Source organism: Taudactylus pleione, unplaced genomic scaffold (genome assembly GCF_031769625.1).
Source record: "Taudactylus pleione unplaced genomic scaffold, aTauple2 ptg000079l, whole genome shotgun sequence".
NCBI classification, from domain to species: domain Eukaryota; kingdom Metazoa; phylum Chordata; class Amphibia; order Anura; family Myobatrachidae; genus Taudactylus; species Taudactylus pleione.
Genome location: NW_028284481.1, coordinates 1084661 through 1102500, shown reverse-complemented (window position 1 = coordinate 1102500; position 17840 = coordinate 1084661). Strand labels below are relative to the sequence as shown.

The following is a 17840-nucleotide window of genomic DNA, read 5'->3' as shown; positions in this document are numbered from 1 at the left end:
GCAAATGTATGAACAGAGAATCAGGCGGCCACTTTGCACTACTGTTCCAGCAAAGCCCAAGGGGAGCTCTTTGGTCTGGTAGATGGAACCACAATCCGATAAGGAAGTGGAGCCCATTCTGAAATATATATGCTTGTGGGATGGTATGGTAGGCTGTGAGTTATCTGGCCACCAAATGATATTATCGCCGGTATGTCCCCTATGATTGGCAGTATGTACGGCATCGCGGATGTGATGCTTAGTACATCCTGCCCACGGAGAGATGAGCTCATCTATGAAAAATATACAGGTACTTGTGTTCTTCTCTTGTCTCTAACCTAGGGGATACTTTCATGGATCATCCTGAAAAAGTTTGAAGCAGGTGCCCAGTAAATATGACAGGTCGTACAGCCTGTATAATAGGGCCCCATAGGCAAGGGTTCGATGTGATGGGCATTTTGGGCAGCCATGAATCTGGTACTTCTGGACTAAGCATATGCCTAAGGCTAATTCTTACAATCGTAGCAGACAATATACCTCTTGCTGCAGATAGTCCAGGGCTTGCTTGATGCGGTAAACAAACTGTTCTGGAGAATGATATACCTGTTGAAAAAGAAAATTAAATCATTAAGACATGGGAGTATAAGTGACTTTTAGGTCCTTTTTCTGTAGTTTTTGCAAATCGACCATTTACTAAAATCCGACGGCAAAACGACCAAAAATACGGCTTTAGAACATCAGACCAACAATTGATTTTTTAACATAGAGAAGAACAGTATATGCAGATTTACTAATGGCTGGTTTTACACCCAACCAAAAACCGACGGAAAACAATGGGAAACCCACCCAAGTAATAGACGTGCCTGAGGCAGGCGAGTTTGAGAGAAGCACGGCACAGCAGATCACTATGCGTTAAAAAGGTAACAACGTTTTAAAATGAAAAATAAATGTATGGGGTACACCGTTGCTGCCGCCTCACCTCCTGCAGCCCCGACCTGGCATCCAAAAGGTCGGCAAGCCTGGGCTGAACTAGCCATGTGGATAATGCCATAACAGGGGGAACACACAGCAATAACATTAATCAGCCCTAAACTGGTCGGCCTCAAGCTGGAAGTCCTTAGAGATAAAATGGAGTCATCCCTTTTGAGGACCTACCAGCCCTAGGCTTTCAGCCTGGGACTTGTAGTCCACCTGTAATGAACAATATTATTAATCATTTTATTACTATTAACCCCGCATCCACCACCACCAGGGATGCAGGGTTAATAGTAATAAAATAGTTAATAATATTGTTATAGGTGGACTACAAGTCCCAGGCAGCCTACCGCGCCATGCCAGCATCTTTGGAACAAGTTCCAGCATGCCTGCTGGCAACCGTAAACCGCCTGAAAAGAAAACGTTAAAATAAACGCAGTATGCACTCATCGACTGTATTAATCTTTTATTTAAAAAAAAAAAAAATTTTGTTTTATTGCTTAAACTATTAAAACAAAGATGCATAATAATTGGTAAATTTTTCAGCAAAATAGTACAATAAAATCTAGCATAATGGATGGTAAAAAGGTGGTTTTAAAAGACACTGGCTGGGATGTACTAACGGCGAAAATGCAGGAAAACCCCCGAAATTGCGATGCATTCCGGTGCTTCATCCCAATTCGTAACGCCACCTTTGGAAGCTGATAGAAGCTTATGGGCATCTTATCGGACGCTCCAGGCTTGGAGGGATCCGATCGGATCCCTCCCATCTCCACCCGCGGCCCACTGCTTACTGCGCAGAGTGAATTCTGGGTGTTAAACCCGGAAGTCACTCCGTCTGGGGCCATCGCAAAGGTCAGCTCTTTTTGGGAGAGCTGTCTTTTGTGATATTCTTGGTACATGCCACAGTAATGAACCGTGGTATGTACCCGAAGTCAGGGGGGGATGTACCGCATATACCTGTATACTGAGAGATAGGAGATCTTGGTTTGAGTGAACCTTACAGATATAATAAAGCATCACTAGATCTAGCAGTCAGATCAGACTAAGGGGCCCATTTACTAATCATCAGATTTTGGACCAGGACCTGATAATTATAATTTCTAATCGCTGCTTCCCACAGCAATAAAAAATAAAAATAACAGGGTCTCGATGGTTTGCCACCAATGGTCAATTGTTTTGCCCCCCCCAGTTGTGCTGCTAGGCCCCACTCCCATCCTTGATTGGTCCATAGAGTCCTGCCTCCCATTCATTCAATGACGCTGCACTGATAGTTGTTAAAGGTTTCCTGTCATAGATGTAAATCACCGTTAGCAACATTGGTGGAGACTATCTGCCCCCTTCCTGTATGTGACTCTGCCCCTTCCCCATATGTACCATCTGTCCCTCTGCCCCTTTTACCCATGTGTGTGTTCTACATCGGGGAAGGGGGAGTGGCATAATGTTACTTCGTGGGATACTACTGTGCGGTGTAATGTGACAAAGGGGCACTGCTGTATGTAGTCATTTGAACTGGGGGTATTATTGTGTGGTCACGTCCCTTCTCAGCAAGACCACATCTGTTTTTTTTTGGCGGGGGCCTTCAGCACGCACTCTCCCTGCTACACTTATGAGTAGCCCAAAATGTGTAGTTACGGCTCTGATTTGGTGTGCATAGATGTGTCCTCCTCTGTGTTCAGCACCCACTGCCCTAAAATATTCCTACAGTGAAAACGCTATCTAGAGCTAGGGCTTGGTCATTTGGAAAAATGCCTTCCCTTGTCTTCCCTGTACACCAATGAAGTTCCAGCTTTACCTAACAGAACCTACCAAATACCAAGGGCCAAATGCAATCGGGTGAGAGTTTAGAAAATGTGAGAGTTCATCAGTAACCTCTCACATTGGTCGAGTTTTATGTTCAAAATGGGAAAACATCTGGATGAGAGTTTAAATCGTGAGCGTTTATTTAGTCTAAAAACATGTGAGTTTGCCTGTTCTCGGACTCCATTACAACAGGGCCGCAACTGGGGGGAGGGGGGGTTAAGGGGACTCCATTGGAGGGGCTACCAGGAGGTTAGTTTGCTGCTCTTGTGGGTTTGGAGCCACCTCCCGACCTTGAGAGGCACAGAGACACCGTCAGTCTAATGTGGTGCCGGTCGAAAAACTAATCAATGGTCGCGGACCGGCAGCCAATCAGCAGAGGCTGCCAGTCCGTGAGCACCAATTGGTTCACGGGCGGCGTCACATTACAATGACGGCAGTACTGACAGTTCCCGAGCATGTGGCAGCCCCGTTCTGCTACACCCCGAGCTCGTCCACCGCACGGCCCTGGCAGGTAAGAGAAGGGAGATGGGGCCTTACTGTGGCTTCATGTAAAAGAGGCCTTACTGTGGCATAATGTGTAAGGAGCCTTACTGTGGCATAATGTGTAAGGGGCCTTACTGTGGCATAATGTGTAAGGGGCATTACTGTGGAGTAATGTATATGTGGCATTACTGTGGCATAATGCATATGGGGCAATACTGTGGCATAAATGTGTAAGGGGCATTATTGTGGCTTGATATAAAAGAGGCCTTACTGTGGCATAATGTTTAAGGAGCCTTACTGTGGCATAATGTGTAAGGGGCATTACTGTGGCATAATGTATATGGGCATTACTGTGGAATAAAGTATATGGGGCATTACTGTGGCATAAATGTATAAGGGGCATTACTGTGGTATAAATGTATAAGGGATATTATTGGTGCATAATATATAAGGGGCATTACTATGGCTTAATGAATAAGGGGCATTACTGTGGCAGAATGTGTTGTTAAGGGGCATTACTGTGTTGCATAATGTGTTGTAAGGGACATTACTGTGGCATAATGTGTTATAAGGGACATTACTGTGTGGCATAATGTGTTGTAAGGGGCATTACTGTGGCAGAATGTGTTGTAAGGGGCATTACTGTGTTGCATAATGTGTTATAATGGACATTACTGTGGCATAATGTGTTATAAGGGGCATTACTGTGCGGCATAATGTGTTGTAAGGGGTATTACTGTGGCAGAAGGTGTTATAAGGGTCAATGTGTTATAAGGGACATGACATATCAGATACGAGCGCTAATGAATAATAACATCTATATGACAGTGCTGGATATGTAAATTGTTAAATGGTAGCTAGTGTATTGTTGAGAATATGTGCTCTACATCACCATATATCGTGTAACAGTAGCACCTGTGTGTGCTGAGTAATGTGTAAATGCTTAAATGTGAAATAGGAGCACTAGAAACACTTGGGATATTGGTAACAATAGTTGGATATATGAATTGTTATTTAGTAACTAATGTGTTTGTTGAAAGTGTAGGCTCTGCAATACTGTGTCTCATACACATCTGTGTATGATCAGTGATATATATTTCATTGTGTATAGAATGGGAGCATTTAAATAAACTTTAAAATCAATGTTTGAATCCCCTGTAGGAATACAGAGAATGATATACACTTGTATGTTGTTCTAATATTAATTATATTTGTAATAGCATAGACTAAAAAATGGGAGAAGTCAGTAATAGTAAGGGGAGGAGTCTATGCCAGGAGCCAGATGCTAGCCCCAAAGGTGGGCCCGTGTGCTTTACATGCCAGGGTCTATTTATACTCACAGACTTCCATTGATGACCATATAATACAGAGGGCCTGATTCAGAGCCGTTCGCTATTTGCGGTCGTTCGTTCAAAAACAAGGGGTGGCTATTCAAATGATCCGTTCGCAAATTGCAGTCTGTTCACACCTCTAAGTCTGAACGAGCGAGCAAAACATACGCTCGTTTATTTGATAAAAACGCCCCCTGGCCGCTCGCACCATACGTCATGTCCGCTATTTATTAGATTAATCGAGTACATCGTACAGCGTATGAACTGCTCGCTATTCTTGTGGTTGGTTTTTTCAACCGCTATTTTGCAAGCAGTTCTGAGTTAAAAAAAAACAAGTGACGTGGTCAATGACGCTGCTGTATTAATTATGCACTCCCTTAAAACGCCCGTTTTGACCTTTAAGCACGCCTGCGTTCGAATTCCACTCCCCCGTTTTCAAACACCTTCCCCTGTTACCACCCACATACGCCTCATTCTGTCACTCAAAACAGCAGGCACTCGCTATATAGCGTACAAACGATTTTCGGCCGCACTGACTGGTTCGCGCATGCGTACTAAAAACCGTACGCATGCGCAGATGTACGAACATCACTCGGAACGAGCGTACGGTCGCTAGCGAGCGGCTCTGAATGAGGGCCAGAGAGCGTTATCCCAGTGACTGCCACTTTTTTAGCACACAAAAGGGCCTGATTCAGACCCGCTCGCTCGGCAAGGTATAAACACACCCACTATGTCTGGGCGAGCGATCACTTTGTGCTTACAGACGGCCACCAGGTTGTCTTTTTAGCCGCCCACTTGTGTACGTCATGTCCAGGAAGTATATACAGCCATCGGTACATCGGTTTCCATCGGATCTGACTGCAGCGCTTGCGGTTGACTGTACCCTACCGCAAGCACTGCGTGCACTTCAGTTTATTATTCAACCAGGTGACATGTACTATGACGCTGCCTGTTAATTATGCACGTACCAGAAAACGACGTGCAAACACTCTGGCACGCCTGCGTCCGCAACTCCACTCCCCCGTTACTACTGCCCTGCACCTGTTAACACATACAAACGGCCTCTCCACTTATTCCACTGGGCTGTCTTTGCAAGGCGAGCAAGCAAAATCCGATCACTAGTACTAGTTTGTGCACTGTGAACTACACGCATGCGCACATTAGCAAACATTGTCTGCAACGAGCGGCCACTTGCTAGCGAGCAGGTCTGAATCAGGTCCAAAGCACATCCCAGTGGCCACAGCAATACTTGATATCCCAGCAATTATAATGGTATGGGGGCGATTTCTGGGCAATGGTAAATGTGACTTATGTCGTGAAGGTCCCACTTGAGTGGACTTGTGCCATAGCCAAATAGTGATGTTTTAAAAAAAAGTCTCCTTTACTGTAACAATTTTATTTTTACCTGTAGCAGCTGTCCTATAAACTATTACAGAACTAGACAAAGGCCCTCATTCAGAGCCGTTCGCTATTTGCGGACGTTCGTTCAAAAACAAGGGGTGGCTATTCAAATGATCCGTTCGCACATTGCAGTCTGTTCACACCTCTAAGTCTGAACGAGCGAGCAAAACATACGCTCATTTATTTGATAAAAACGCCCCCTGGCCGCTCGCACCATACGTCATGTCCGCTATTTATTAGATTAATCGAGTACATCGTACAGCGTATGAACTGCTCGCTATTCTTGTGGTTGGTTTTTTCAACCGCTATTTTGCGAGCAGTTCTGAGTTAAAAAAAAACAAGAGATATGGTAAGAACTTACCTTTGTTATCTCTGTTTCTACGAAGTCCATAGGGTCCACAGGGTTGACCTTGGGGTATAGGTTGGGAACCAAATCCGGGCACCACGCAGTTAAAGCTTTTAGCTCCCAGGATGCACTGGGTCCACTCTCCCTATAACCCCACCCCCAAGCCAGAGGCACCTCAGTTTGTAAGTAGCCAAAGGCCGGAGGAGGAGAGAAAAAGAGAGAGAAAACTGGAACACTCAATAACCATACTCACCGAAATGGGAGACGGAAAACCGGTGACCAGCCACACAGCCCATATGAAGCCAGGTGCGTCAGGGCGGGCGCCCTGTGGACCCTATGGACTTCGTAGAAACAGAGATAACAAAGGTAAGTTCTTACCATATCTCTTGTTTTCTACTTCAGGGTCCATAGGGGGTCCACAGGGTTGACCTTGGGGATGTCCCAAAGCAGTTCAACCAAGGGTGGGGACGCTCCTGTGCTGAGAGGAGAATCTGTCGCCAAAAAGGAAGCATCCTGAGAGGCAAAGGAAACCAATGCCTAGAACCTTAAAAAGGTGTGGACAGAAGACCACGTGGCCACCTAGTAAGGCAAAACAGCCGAGGCGCCACAGCGAGCCGCACACGAGGGTCACATGGCCCGAGAAAAAACAAGCATCAACAACAGGAAGGCCTACCCATGGGTAGGCCCCTGAGGAAGACCTACGAGGCCATCCAAGTCAACATTTGGTTATAGGCCGGCCATCCTTTCCTGTGAAAACCAGAAATCTCAGACCACCAATAAGGAGTCCGATTTCCGTAAGGAACCTGAACGGATCACATAAATCCAAAGAGGCCAGACCACAGTCAATGAGGCCACACCAGCCGAGAGGACTGGGGACAGAATGGCCGTACCATAAGTTCCAGAATAATATGGAACCTGAAAACCACTAAGAAGAAACACAGGGCGAGAGCAACTCCCACCCTGACATGATGCCCTCCAGAAGAGGGAGCCACATGAGAACGCTCCCAATTCAGACACTCTCCTGGTTGATATAAACACCCTGAGAGAAAGAGAGAGCCTAAGCAATAGACCATGTAATGGCTATCACAATCAGCGGTTCCATTGACTGTCCCGGGAGGTAACGAAGAACCACTACTTACTCCCAAGGAGTCCCTAGGGAGGACAAATGGAGGCATAATCAAGAAAACACTCCAAAGGATGAACTGGATACCAGAGTGAAGCAATTCCATATCTTAACTATACTGACAGTGTACAGATCCGCACTGTCAGGAAGACCAGGCCAAGTGTGAAACCCAAGCCAGCCGGAAGGAATGCCAGAATATCTGGAAATCCTGGACACCGGAGGATTGTATCGACAGGTACAATACCATAAGATTTATGGCTGCCACAGTTTGTGGTAGGTCCCAGCAAAAGCTGATCCATGTGCTCTAATCATTCCAACGATGACAAAGCCAGGGAAGCCGTAAGACCACTGTAAGGACACAGTCAAAGACAAACGACCCAGGTCCAAGGCAAAACCAAGGACCCTGAGACAACAGGTCCGGGCAGTGAAGCATCAGGGATGGAGTATCGATGTAGAGACTCCGAAGATCCAAGTACCCCTGACATCTGGGGCAATCAGGAGCCACCAGCAGGAAAGCATCTCCGTCTCGATTGAAAACACTTCCAAAGACCTCGAGGAAGAAGGGAGACCGGAGAACACAGGTACACAAAGTGGAAGGACCACTTCACCGACAAAGAGTCGCTGAAGTTTGCTTCAGAATCCCCAGAGCTGAACTGTAACACCATAGTGTGATAAAGTCAGAAGGCCATGAGGGTCACCTCAGGGGGGCCCCCCCTGCTCACCAGGAGATGAAACCTCTCTTGGGGAAGAGACTAGTCCCCGGGATGCACGTCGTGACGGCTGAGGACTCCCGCTTCCCAATGGAGAGCTCCTGAAATGAACGCTGCCGAGATGGTCGGGAGGAGACCCTCGGACTATGTCCGAATATGTGACATACCTGTCATTGCCACCCAACGAACAGTGTTGCTAAAAAGGAAGCCACTGTCCTGACCCTGTCGGACTGAACCTTTTCAGGTTCACCGGGAAACAAGAGTTATGCCAGAGTAAGTTAATTGACAGGGTGGAATCGACAGACGTCCAACTGCACTGAAAAGGATTCGGTCCAGACACTGTCCCTAGCAAAGAAAACCCTGGACGAGATGGCCATAGCCACCCGGACAGGGACCGACTTGCCTCCGGAGAGAGCATCATCGTTTGAACAGTTATCCGACAGAAAAAACTAATTCCATCTGGAGATGAGCCAATTATGGAAAGGCCTGGAATGGAACTGAGCCCATTCCACCATGCATCCCAGAGTGTAAAGACATCTGTTGACTGCGCAGACAACCATGTACTCCTAATGGAAGAGAGGAGATTCCGTCTTACGCCAGAAGAATTCTCAGATTCTGAGAATCCAGCAGGGATCCTAGATGAAGAATACCCAGAGAGGGATGCAGGGAGGACTTTTTCCCCGTTGATTAAACGTCTGCACCCTGAAGAAGCCACAGTCATCCTGACCTGGCCGTAAAGTACCCCGGTGATCCCGCTAAGAGCAGGAGGCCGTCCAGGTACAGGAGCATTGGGATATACTGAACAGAAGAACTGTCAGAAAATCCAAAACGCTGGTAGACCCCTGTGGGGCTGAGGACAGTCCCAACAGGCAGAGCCCGAAAAATTGTAAGTGTTGCTGTGATACAGCAAACCTCAGCCCATGCTGAGGAAAGGTCTCTGTAAGTACCCGTAGGCACGCGTCCTGTATATCCAGTGATACCCTAAAGTCCCCAGGTTCCAAACATCGTATGATGGAGCATAGGGATTTCCTCCTGAGCCCAGGTAGCTTTAGGAACTGGTTCAGGGAATTGAGACAGAGAACAGGCCAAAGAGGACCATTCAGCCACCGCACCAGAAAGAAAACAGAACAACCAGTCCCTCACTGAGATAGTGGGGATGGCCCAATTAGCTCCGCTTACCGCAACAACTGCATAGCTTTCTGGATCTGTAAGGCCCTTGTAAAGAGGGCCTACCCTCCTACCCACGTAGCCGCGGCAACTTGACACTAATACCGGGCGAACTGAGAAAATCGGTATCTCCCAGTTGTAGGCCTGTCCTGTCAGACTGAAGAGATATCCGTAGGTTCAGAAGCAGGATCGGCTGGCAGTCCAGGCCTGCTCGGTACTGGATATGTCGGCCCTTGTAGATGCCGACAGTCTACGAAGAAACAGACCTTTAGGCTGACCCAGAGGACAAAAAAGACTTAACAGACTTAGTCTGAGGCCTTGTAGTGTGCATAGCTGAAAGCGGTAAACTTGTCGTTAGTAATACTGCCAATGTTACTACAATCTTGTCAAGGTCAGGACCAAACAATATCAACCCTAAAGATGGTATCTGCACCTCTGCATTCCCAGAGCGCAGCCATAGGGTATTACGGAGGATACAGTCGCAGCCGGAACTCTGAAAGTTAGGAGACTGGTATCCAATATAGGCATGTCCACCTATGACAACTGCATATATTACATGAGCGACCAAATACATTTGAACCCCCGACGTGTTGGAGGGGAAAAAACGTTACAAATGCATCAACCCAATATGCAATAGTATTAACCAACCATGCTATAGCCATGGTAGGATGGGTAACAACTCCTGAAAGCAAGTATACTGATTTCAGGCAGAGTTACCACCTACGGATCCGAAGAATCCGACCACGCAGGAATGGGAGGCGTAGTAACGTCTGTAATCAGACGAGTAACACGCCCATCCCCCCCAGGAGGGGCTCGTGATGACCCTCAGGGAATTTGGGACAGGAGGCCAAACACTGTTGTAACACCTCCTATCTGGCAACAGCCAGAGTCCCGCTATGCGATCCACCCGCTAGTCAGCAACAGGTAACCCGAAGGCACGCAATACTGAGGGTGTATGATACAGGTGCAGGTCAACATTCACTCTAACCAGAATGGACCGGCTACCAGCCCTAAAGCAGGGATAATAATACCTGAAATAGGCTTCCCCCCGTGTAAGAGGGAAAGAGCCCCGAACAGTACCCAGTTCACGGCAGAGCCAACTGGGAAGTAACCACAGGGCGTCAACCACGCCAATTAGCGTTTCGTAGAAAACGACATCCACCCAGGGTGGCTGTTGTGGTAATCCCTGCAAGGGGAATGACAGACTATTGTGGCACCAGGGGGAATTCATATACTGCGAAAAACCCCTGCAGGGAGCGGTAGTCTGTGTCACAGGGGAAGAGTGCAAGAAGCTGCGAGATACCCTGAGATGAAAAGGGCAGTATGGTGAAGTAACCCCAAGTGAGGTACAACAATGGGGCCCGCCCGGCGATCCGCAATTGAGAGGATCCCGAGAAAACAAACCGCCCAAGGGGGTCGTGAAAGAGGCCGGCACCAGATGACGCCACATACAGAACCCTTTATGAGTCAAATCCTCCGCAGTAACACCTGCAGCACATGACTTGCAGGATAGTAAAAATGGGTGCAGTATAACGCTCTATCTCCTGGTCAGACATATCTGACCAATCTTGGCGGAAATATTAAGCAGCACTATACTGGTCCTGACTGATGCCAAAAATTAGCTGCAGGGACCCATTTTCAGCGTATGCAACACACAGTTCCATCTAAAATATGGCAACGTGCAGCACGCAACAGTATGTGACAAACCACACAAATATTAACAAGTATATAAATGTGAGGTCTCAGAACCACCCTAAGTACAGCTGTATTAGGGCAGATAAAGAAAAGGGATAGATATACACTGACAGGTGAGAGAATAAAGTACAGTCAGCACTAGCATAAGTCACATACAATGCAGATATATACATATATACATAAACATGTCATATAATATACTGCACTATTACACTGCATTCAACTGCCCAGATTCAGTGTCTGGGAAGGCTACAGCGCTGTGTACACTGACCTGATGGTGAGGTACGCAGGGGGACTGGACTCACTGCCATCCTGAGAGATTTCTGCTGCACCACAGAGATAAAATGGCCGCTGGAGACCTCAGAGGAAGCGTGGCCCGCGGAGGAAGCAGCTCAGCGACGCCAGACTATGGATACTGAAAGGCGCGCTGAGCTGAGGGGAGGAGCCGCTGTAACAGGGAAGGCTGCCTCCCCTGGCCGGCTATTAACCCCCGGGACGCCGGCTCCCTGCACCGATCGTTAAGTCCCTGGTGGTCTAGTGGACACACGGGGTATGGGGGGCCCGCCGCCACTGCCGGCGCCTCCGGTCTGTCCCCTGAGACCGGAGGCACAGGACTGCATTTTGAAATGCGCGGATCACCGCAAGCGGTGATCCGCGACCTTACCTGCTCCCCGTGGATCCGGCAGCAGTCCTGGGCGCCCGCAGAGTCCGGCTAGTACAGACTCTGGGGTCCCGCTGAGATCCCCAGATCTGTACTGGCGTCTCAGCGCCAGCGGGGTGACGGAGCGGCAGCTTAGACGTCCTATGGACAGTCCGACGCTGCCGCTCTGAAGAGTCCAAAGTCCATGAAAAAACTTTGTACCTAAAAAAATAAGCTTAGGGGCTGCTAATCAGCTCCCCCTGCGCTAACGGTGACCCGACTCCGGCCGGGCACCAACTTAAACTGAGGTGCCTCTGGCTTGGGGGTGGGGTTATAGGGAGAGTGGACCCAGTGCATCCTGGGAGCTAAAAGCTTTAACTGCGTGGTGCCCGGATTTGGTTCCCAACCTATACCCCAAGGTCAACCCTGTGGACCCCCTATGGACCCTGAAGTAGAAAACAAGTGACGTGGTCAATGACGCTGCTGTATTAATTATGCACTCCCTTAAAACGCCCGTTTTGACCTTTAAGCACGCCTGCGTTCGAATTCCACTCCCCCGTTTTCAAACACCTTCCCCTGTTACCACCCACATACGCCTCATTCTGTCACTCAAAATAGCAGGCACTCGCTATATAGCGTACAAACGATTTTCGGCCGCACTGACTGGTTCGTGCATGCGTACTAAAAACCTTTACGCATGCGCAGATGTACGAACATCGCTCGGAACGAGCGTACGGCCGCTAGCGAGCGGCTCTGAATGAGGGCCAGAGAGCGTTATCCCAGTGACTGCCACTTTTTTAGCACACAAAAGGGCCTGATTCAGACCCGCTCGCTCGGCAAGGTATAAGCACACCCACTATGTCTGGGCGAGCGATCACTTTGTGCTTACAGACGGCCACCAGGTTGTCTTTTTAGCCGCCCACTTGTGTACGTCATGTCCAGGAAGTATATACAGCCATCGGTACATCGGTTTCCATCGGATCTGACTGCAGCGCTTGCGGTTGACTGTACCCTACCGCAAGCACTGCGTGCACTTCAGTTTATTATTCAACCAGGTGACATGTACTATGACGCTGCCTGTTAATTATGCACGTACCAGAAAACGACGTGCAAACACTCTGGCACGCCTGCGTCCGCAACTCCACTCCCCCGTTACTACTGCCCTGCACCTGTTAACACATACAAACGGCCTCTCCACTTATTCCACTGGGCTGTCTTTGCAAGGCGAGCAAGCAAAATCCGATCACTAGTACTAGTTTGTGCACTGTGAACTACACGCATGCGCACATTAGCAAACATTGTCTGCAACGAGCGGCCACTTGCTAGCGAGCAGGTCTGAATCAGGTCCAAAGCACATCCCAGTGGCCACAGCAATACTTGATATCCCAGCAATTATAATGGTATGGGGGCGATTTCTGGGCAATGGTAAATGTGACTTATGTCGTGAAGGTCCCACTTGAGTGGACTTGTGCCATAGCCAAATAGTGATGTTTTAAAAAAAAGTCTCCTTTACTGTAACAATTTTATTTTTACCTGTAGCAGCTGTCCTATAAACTATTACAGAACTAGACAAAGGCCCTCATTCAGAGCCGTTCGCTATTTGCGGACGTTCGTTCAAAAACAAGGGGTGGCTATTCAAATGATCCGTTCGCACATTGCAGTCTGTTCACACCTCTAAGTCTGAACGAGCGAGCAAAACATACGCTCATTTATTTGATAAAAACGCCCCCTGGCCGCTCGCACCATACGTCATGTCCGCTATTTATTAGATTAATCGAGTACATCGTACAGCGTATGAACTGCTCGCTATTCTTGTGGTTGGTTTTTTCAACCGCTATTTTGCGAGCAGTTCTGAGTTAAAAAAAACCAAGTGACGTGGTCAATGACGCTGCTGTATTAATTATGCACTCCCTTAAAACGCCCGTTTTGACCTTTAAGCACGCCTGCGTTCGAATTCCACTCCCCCGTTTTCAAGCACCTTCCCCTGTTACCACCCACATATGCCTCATTCTGTCACTCAAAATAGCAGGCACTCGCTATATAGCGTACAAACGATTTTCGGCCGCACTGACTGGTTCGCGCATGCGTACTAAAAACCGTACGCATGCGCAGATGTGCGAACATCGCTCGGAACGAGCGTACGGCCGCTAGCGAACGGCTCTGAATGAGGGCCAAAGTCACTAGAGCACAATAAAGGAAACTTGTGCCTAATTCAGACATCATGTTATTTATCAACTGTTTTATGGTATATGTGAACCAATTATTTAAATTATCAGTTTCTAATATTATAAACTGCTAAACCCCTAGCTAAATGCACTAGCTTGAATACAGTAGTTTTAGAGGGTAATTTATTTAGCTGTGGTCTTTTCGCTTCTGGGATAAAAGCCAGGAGCTATTCAATTACTGCCCACAGTAAGCCCCAAAGTTGCACTTTACGAAGATTTCAGCTCCACCTCAGTAGGGTGTGTCATACATCCAAGTTCTGTCACTTACCGGGTTCTTGCAGATGCCGCACAGGTCGTTGCCTCCTATAAATATCGTCAGCAGTTTCCAGTCTTCTGTAAAATTAATTTTCTAGTTGGAAAAATAAAATTCATATTTAGCAGTTGTACTAAGTTTTTCCCATGTTTTATTGAGCATCAAAGTAAAGCATAAACCTACTTAATCAGGTGCACAGAAATAATTAATTGGATTTAATTTTGCAGAATAACATACAGTGACAAATGCAGGATTTCCAGAGGTTTTTTTTCCATATATAAAAAACATAACATTATGCACAAACATATATACACACGGGGCGGGGCTGCACATACCCCCTCCCCCTCAAATCTTTAGACATTAGCATCAGCGAACTGGTGCCCACTCTGCAGAGGTTCTCCGTGCCTCACCACCCATGAAGCGCCCACTGATCTAATAGAATGGCCCTTCACATTTTGCCTGCCCCAATGTAAGCCTGGCAAGTCTTGTGGACATAAGTTTTAAGCATTTGTACAACCTATAAGACAGTGTTGGCATATAGCATGGACCTCCTGATTCATGTGGGATCCATCATCCAGAAACCTCTTTGGGCAGGAATGATGGTTTAGTCCGGAGTACAGACCTCTCCTCATGCAACACCTAGAAATGTGATTGGCTGGAGAGATCTCTTATGTCCTAGACCTTCATTGCTGTGGAAATGGCAAGAGGAAACACTCTTCCAGGTGAGTATTTTTAATTCCTTCTAATCCAGGAGCTCACAGGGCCGGTGTTGCAAAGCCTTCAACATGATTCCAGTCCCAAGGAACCACTGTAAAGATGTTCAAATGCAGGGCTCCCTGAAGGAACATCTGGACCACTGGGATCAAAGATAGTTTTCTCTGGTAGAAACCCGACAATGCCAAGACCTGTACCTACAAGGAATCGAGGCGTAATCCTACATTAAGTTCTTCCAGCCAAAAAAATAGAAGTATCTAAAAAATAGCTGAAGGGATGACACGAGGAACTCCCGCTACTAACATCAGGAAATATAGGTCTTCCAGACCCAACGATAGTGCCTGGGTAGAATGGTGCAGGTTTGCAGGGAGCCAGGGACCGGCAAGGAACTGAGGCAACACCGGAGATAAGGTCTGGTTCAGGAGCGCAGAGAACTCTCTCATAGCTGATGCTGAAACATGTTGCACTGGCCACTACATGGAGCTCTAAACCCCCTTAAGAACCCAGCAGCAGAGCGTGAGTGGCTGGAGAGATCACCTGACGCATCAGGATAGGCTCACTATGTCACATGACCTGAGGCAAGATGGCCGCTCCCATGTACCTGTGATGATGAGACGGCACTAGACTTACCCTTGCCAGGATGGCCCAATGCTGGCGGACCCCCAAACACACAACGTCAGTCTTCACGCGCCAGCTCCCTCACTGGAAGGACCGTGCCACAGCACCCCCACCGGCAAGGACTGCAACCTCCACGCCGTGAAAGCCTGGTCATGACACTTGAAGAGCTAAAGTCACATGGAGAAGTTCCATGGAGGAGCCTCTACAGTACCCAGAAGTTCTGAATACCAAGATCTCCTGGGTCAGTCTGGAACCACCAGTAAAACTCAGACTCCCTATCTTTTTAACATCATTGGTAGCAATGGCTACAAGTGGAAACAGACAAACCAGAGGAAATGTCTAGGAAACTGGCATGGCATCTACAAGCATCGCCCCGGGGTCCCTGGTCATGAGCCCGCAATCTTTCACTTTGTGGTTTAGGCAGGATGCCATCATATTTATGTCCAACTGACCCCACCAGCCCAGCAGTTTCTGGAAGACCTGTAGATGGAGAGTACACTTTCCAGGGTGCTGAAGTAGTCAGCCTCCCAGCTGCTGCTGATGAATATTGAACATTTCTTTTGGCCCACCATATGAATTTGGTCGGTATAAATCATGGTGCTCCCTGATGGTTCAGGTACCATATGCTACTGCAGTGGCATTGTCCGAATGGATCTTTACAACTTGAACTTAATGGTGGCCTCAGTCTTTCTAAACTTTCCTAGAGGAAAGTTGAATTGAGGATATCAATGGCAATGGTGGTTTTCTTGGATGAGTGAGCATTGTGTGTATCTAACTCACTCTATCTGCACAATGTAACCAGCAGGAGACTTGAAACTTTTATTACGGACCTAGCCACGCTATGCATAAAATATCCTGCAACTCTTAAGCTGTGTATACATTAGAGAATATAAATATGGTCCGATATATCATTGTGAAGTGGATCGGAACGATATATTGGGCATATTGTCTAATGTGTAACTGTGCTCCCGTGGATCATCAGCGATTTCGGCACATCTGCTGTTCTGCACAGCAGATGTGACGATCCGGCGGCTGATGGCATGCTCCTGGATGTGGTCACTGCCTTTGGATCTTGCCTTCTTTGCTTGTTGCCCTGATCTATTGCTATTATCTCTGGCCATGCTATTGCCTCATTTTACTGTTTGGTATTTCACATCTATTTAACCATCTTATTGTGTCTGATGTTTAGCAGGTTGATCTATGCATTTTGCTAGTTATCTGCTTTCACTACCGTTGCTGAAGCCCTGGGGGTATCCAAGTATCGGTAAGCAGGTATTACTGTACGAGAAAAGTGACTGCTATAGTTGCACTTTATGGTCCTGGTTCTGAAATCTTATCACTTCGCTCCACCCATGAATGCTACCTCTCCTCCCAACTGATCATTTCTTTCCACTCTCGCCTCCAATATTTTACCCATGCTGCTCCCTACTCTGGAACTCTCTCCCTATAAGACTCTCCATCTCTCTACAAAATTTCAAACAGGCGCTGAATACCCACTACTTCATCAAAGCTTTCCAGCTCACATTATAGCCCACTACCCCACGCTTCTTGCTCACTGTCTCTCTACTATGTGTCACTCCTGTCTGCCTCATCCCCCCCCCCTTTAGACTGTAAGTTCTTATAAGCAGGGCCCTCCTCCCTCATATGCTTTTCATTTCCTCGGTTCTACCACCATATCCTCCCCACTGCCTACGATGGGTTCTGCCTCCCTACTGCTTATTTGGGCATTATGACTGCTGATGCACCAATGTTTATAAACAATGTGAATGTTCTGCTATGTTCTGTATTGTATGTCACTTTCGTTACTGTTTTTGTTGACACTGTTTCTGTTTATGTACTTTGTAAAGTGTTGCTGACCCCTTGCGGTGCCATATAAATAAAGGATAATAAAAATACTGTAATAATTTTAAAGTATATTGTTCATGACAGTAACTGAGATGAAGAAGAGAAACAAACCATCTATTTCACTGTCCTCTAGAAAAAGGACAATACTGAAACCGCTGGTTCCTCGATGTTTACAATTTGAAGTATTTAGCTGGTAAGTATGACTTAACCCACGCTGGCTCCACCAGGTCGGTGGCAGGCGGACATAGAGGTTGCTCTGCCACATCACATGATGCACAAAGGGCGTTCTGGTCTGACTGGGCCAACAGAATTCTAACCTGGCACCTGGAGCAAGCAAACACCTTTGCTATGCCATCCCACCTAGAGTTCTTCTTACCATGCATATGTAGAAATAAGGCACAGAATATCTGCAGTACGCAAACCAAGAGAGGATGTGGACTCAATGGCATATCTATAATGGGTGGGCAGTTATACTTACCTCTCCGTAGTCTCCAGAGTGCTGCTCTGCAGCACCGGGCCAACATTGCAGTGC

The 17840-nt window shown here is 47.3% G+C and overlaps 1 protein-coding gene across 1 annotated transcript in view; it reads right to left on the bottom strand.

Moving 5' to 3' along the window:
- The window catches only part of LOC148532313 (phospholipase B1, membrane-associated-like), a 239858-nt gene that overhangs the window by 148200 nt on the left and 73818 nt on the right, over positions 1-17840 (bottom strand). The window contains exons 23-24 of the mRNA XM_088467993.1: positions 14147-14227; positions 517-582 (exon numbers count right to left, since the gene is read on the bottom strand). Of these exons, the coding sequence (XP_088324119.1) occupies positions 517-582; positions 14147-14227 (147 nt within the window). The remainder of the gene's footprint in view (positions 1-516; positions 583-14146; positions 14228-17840) is intronic.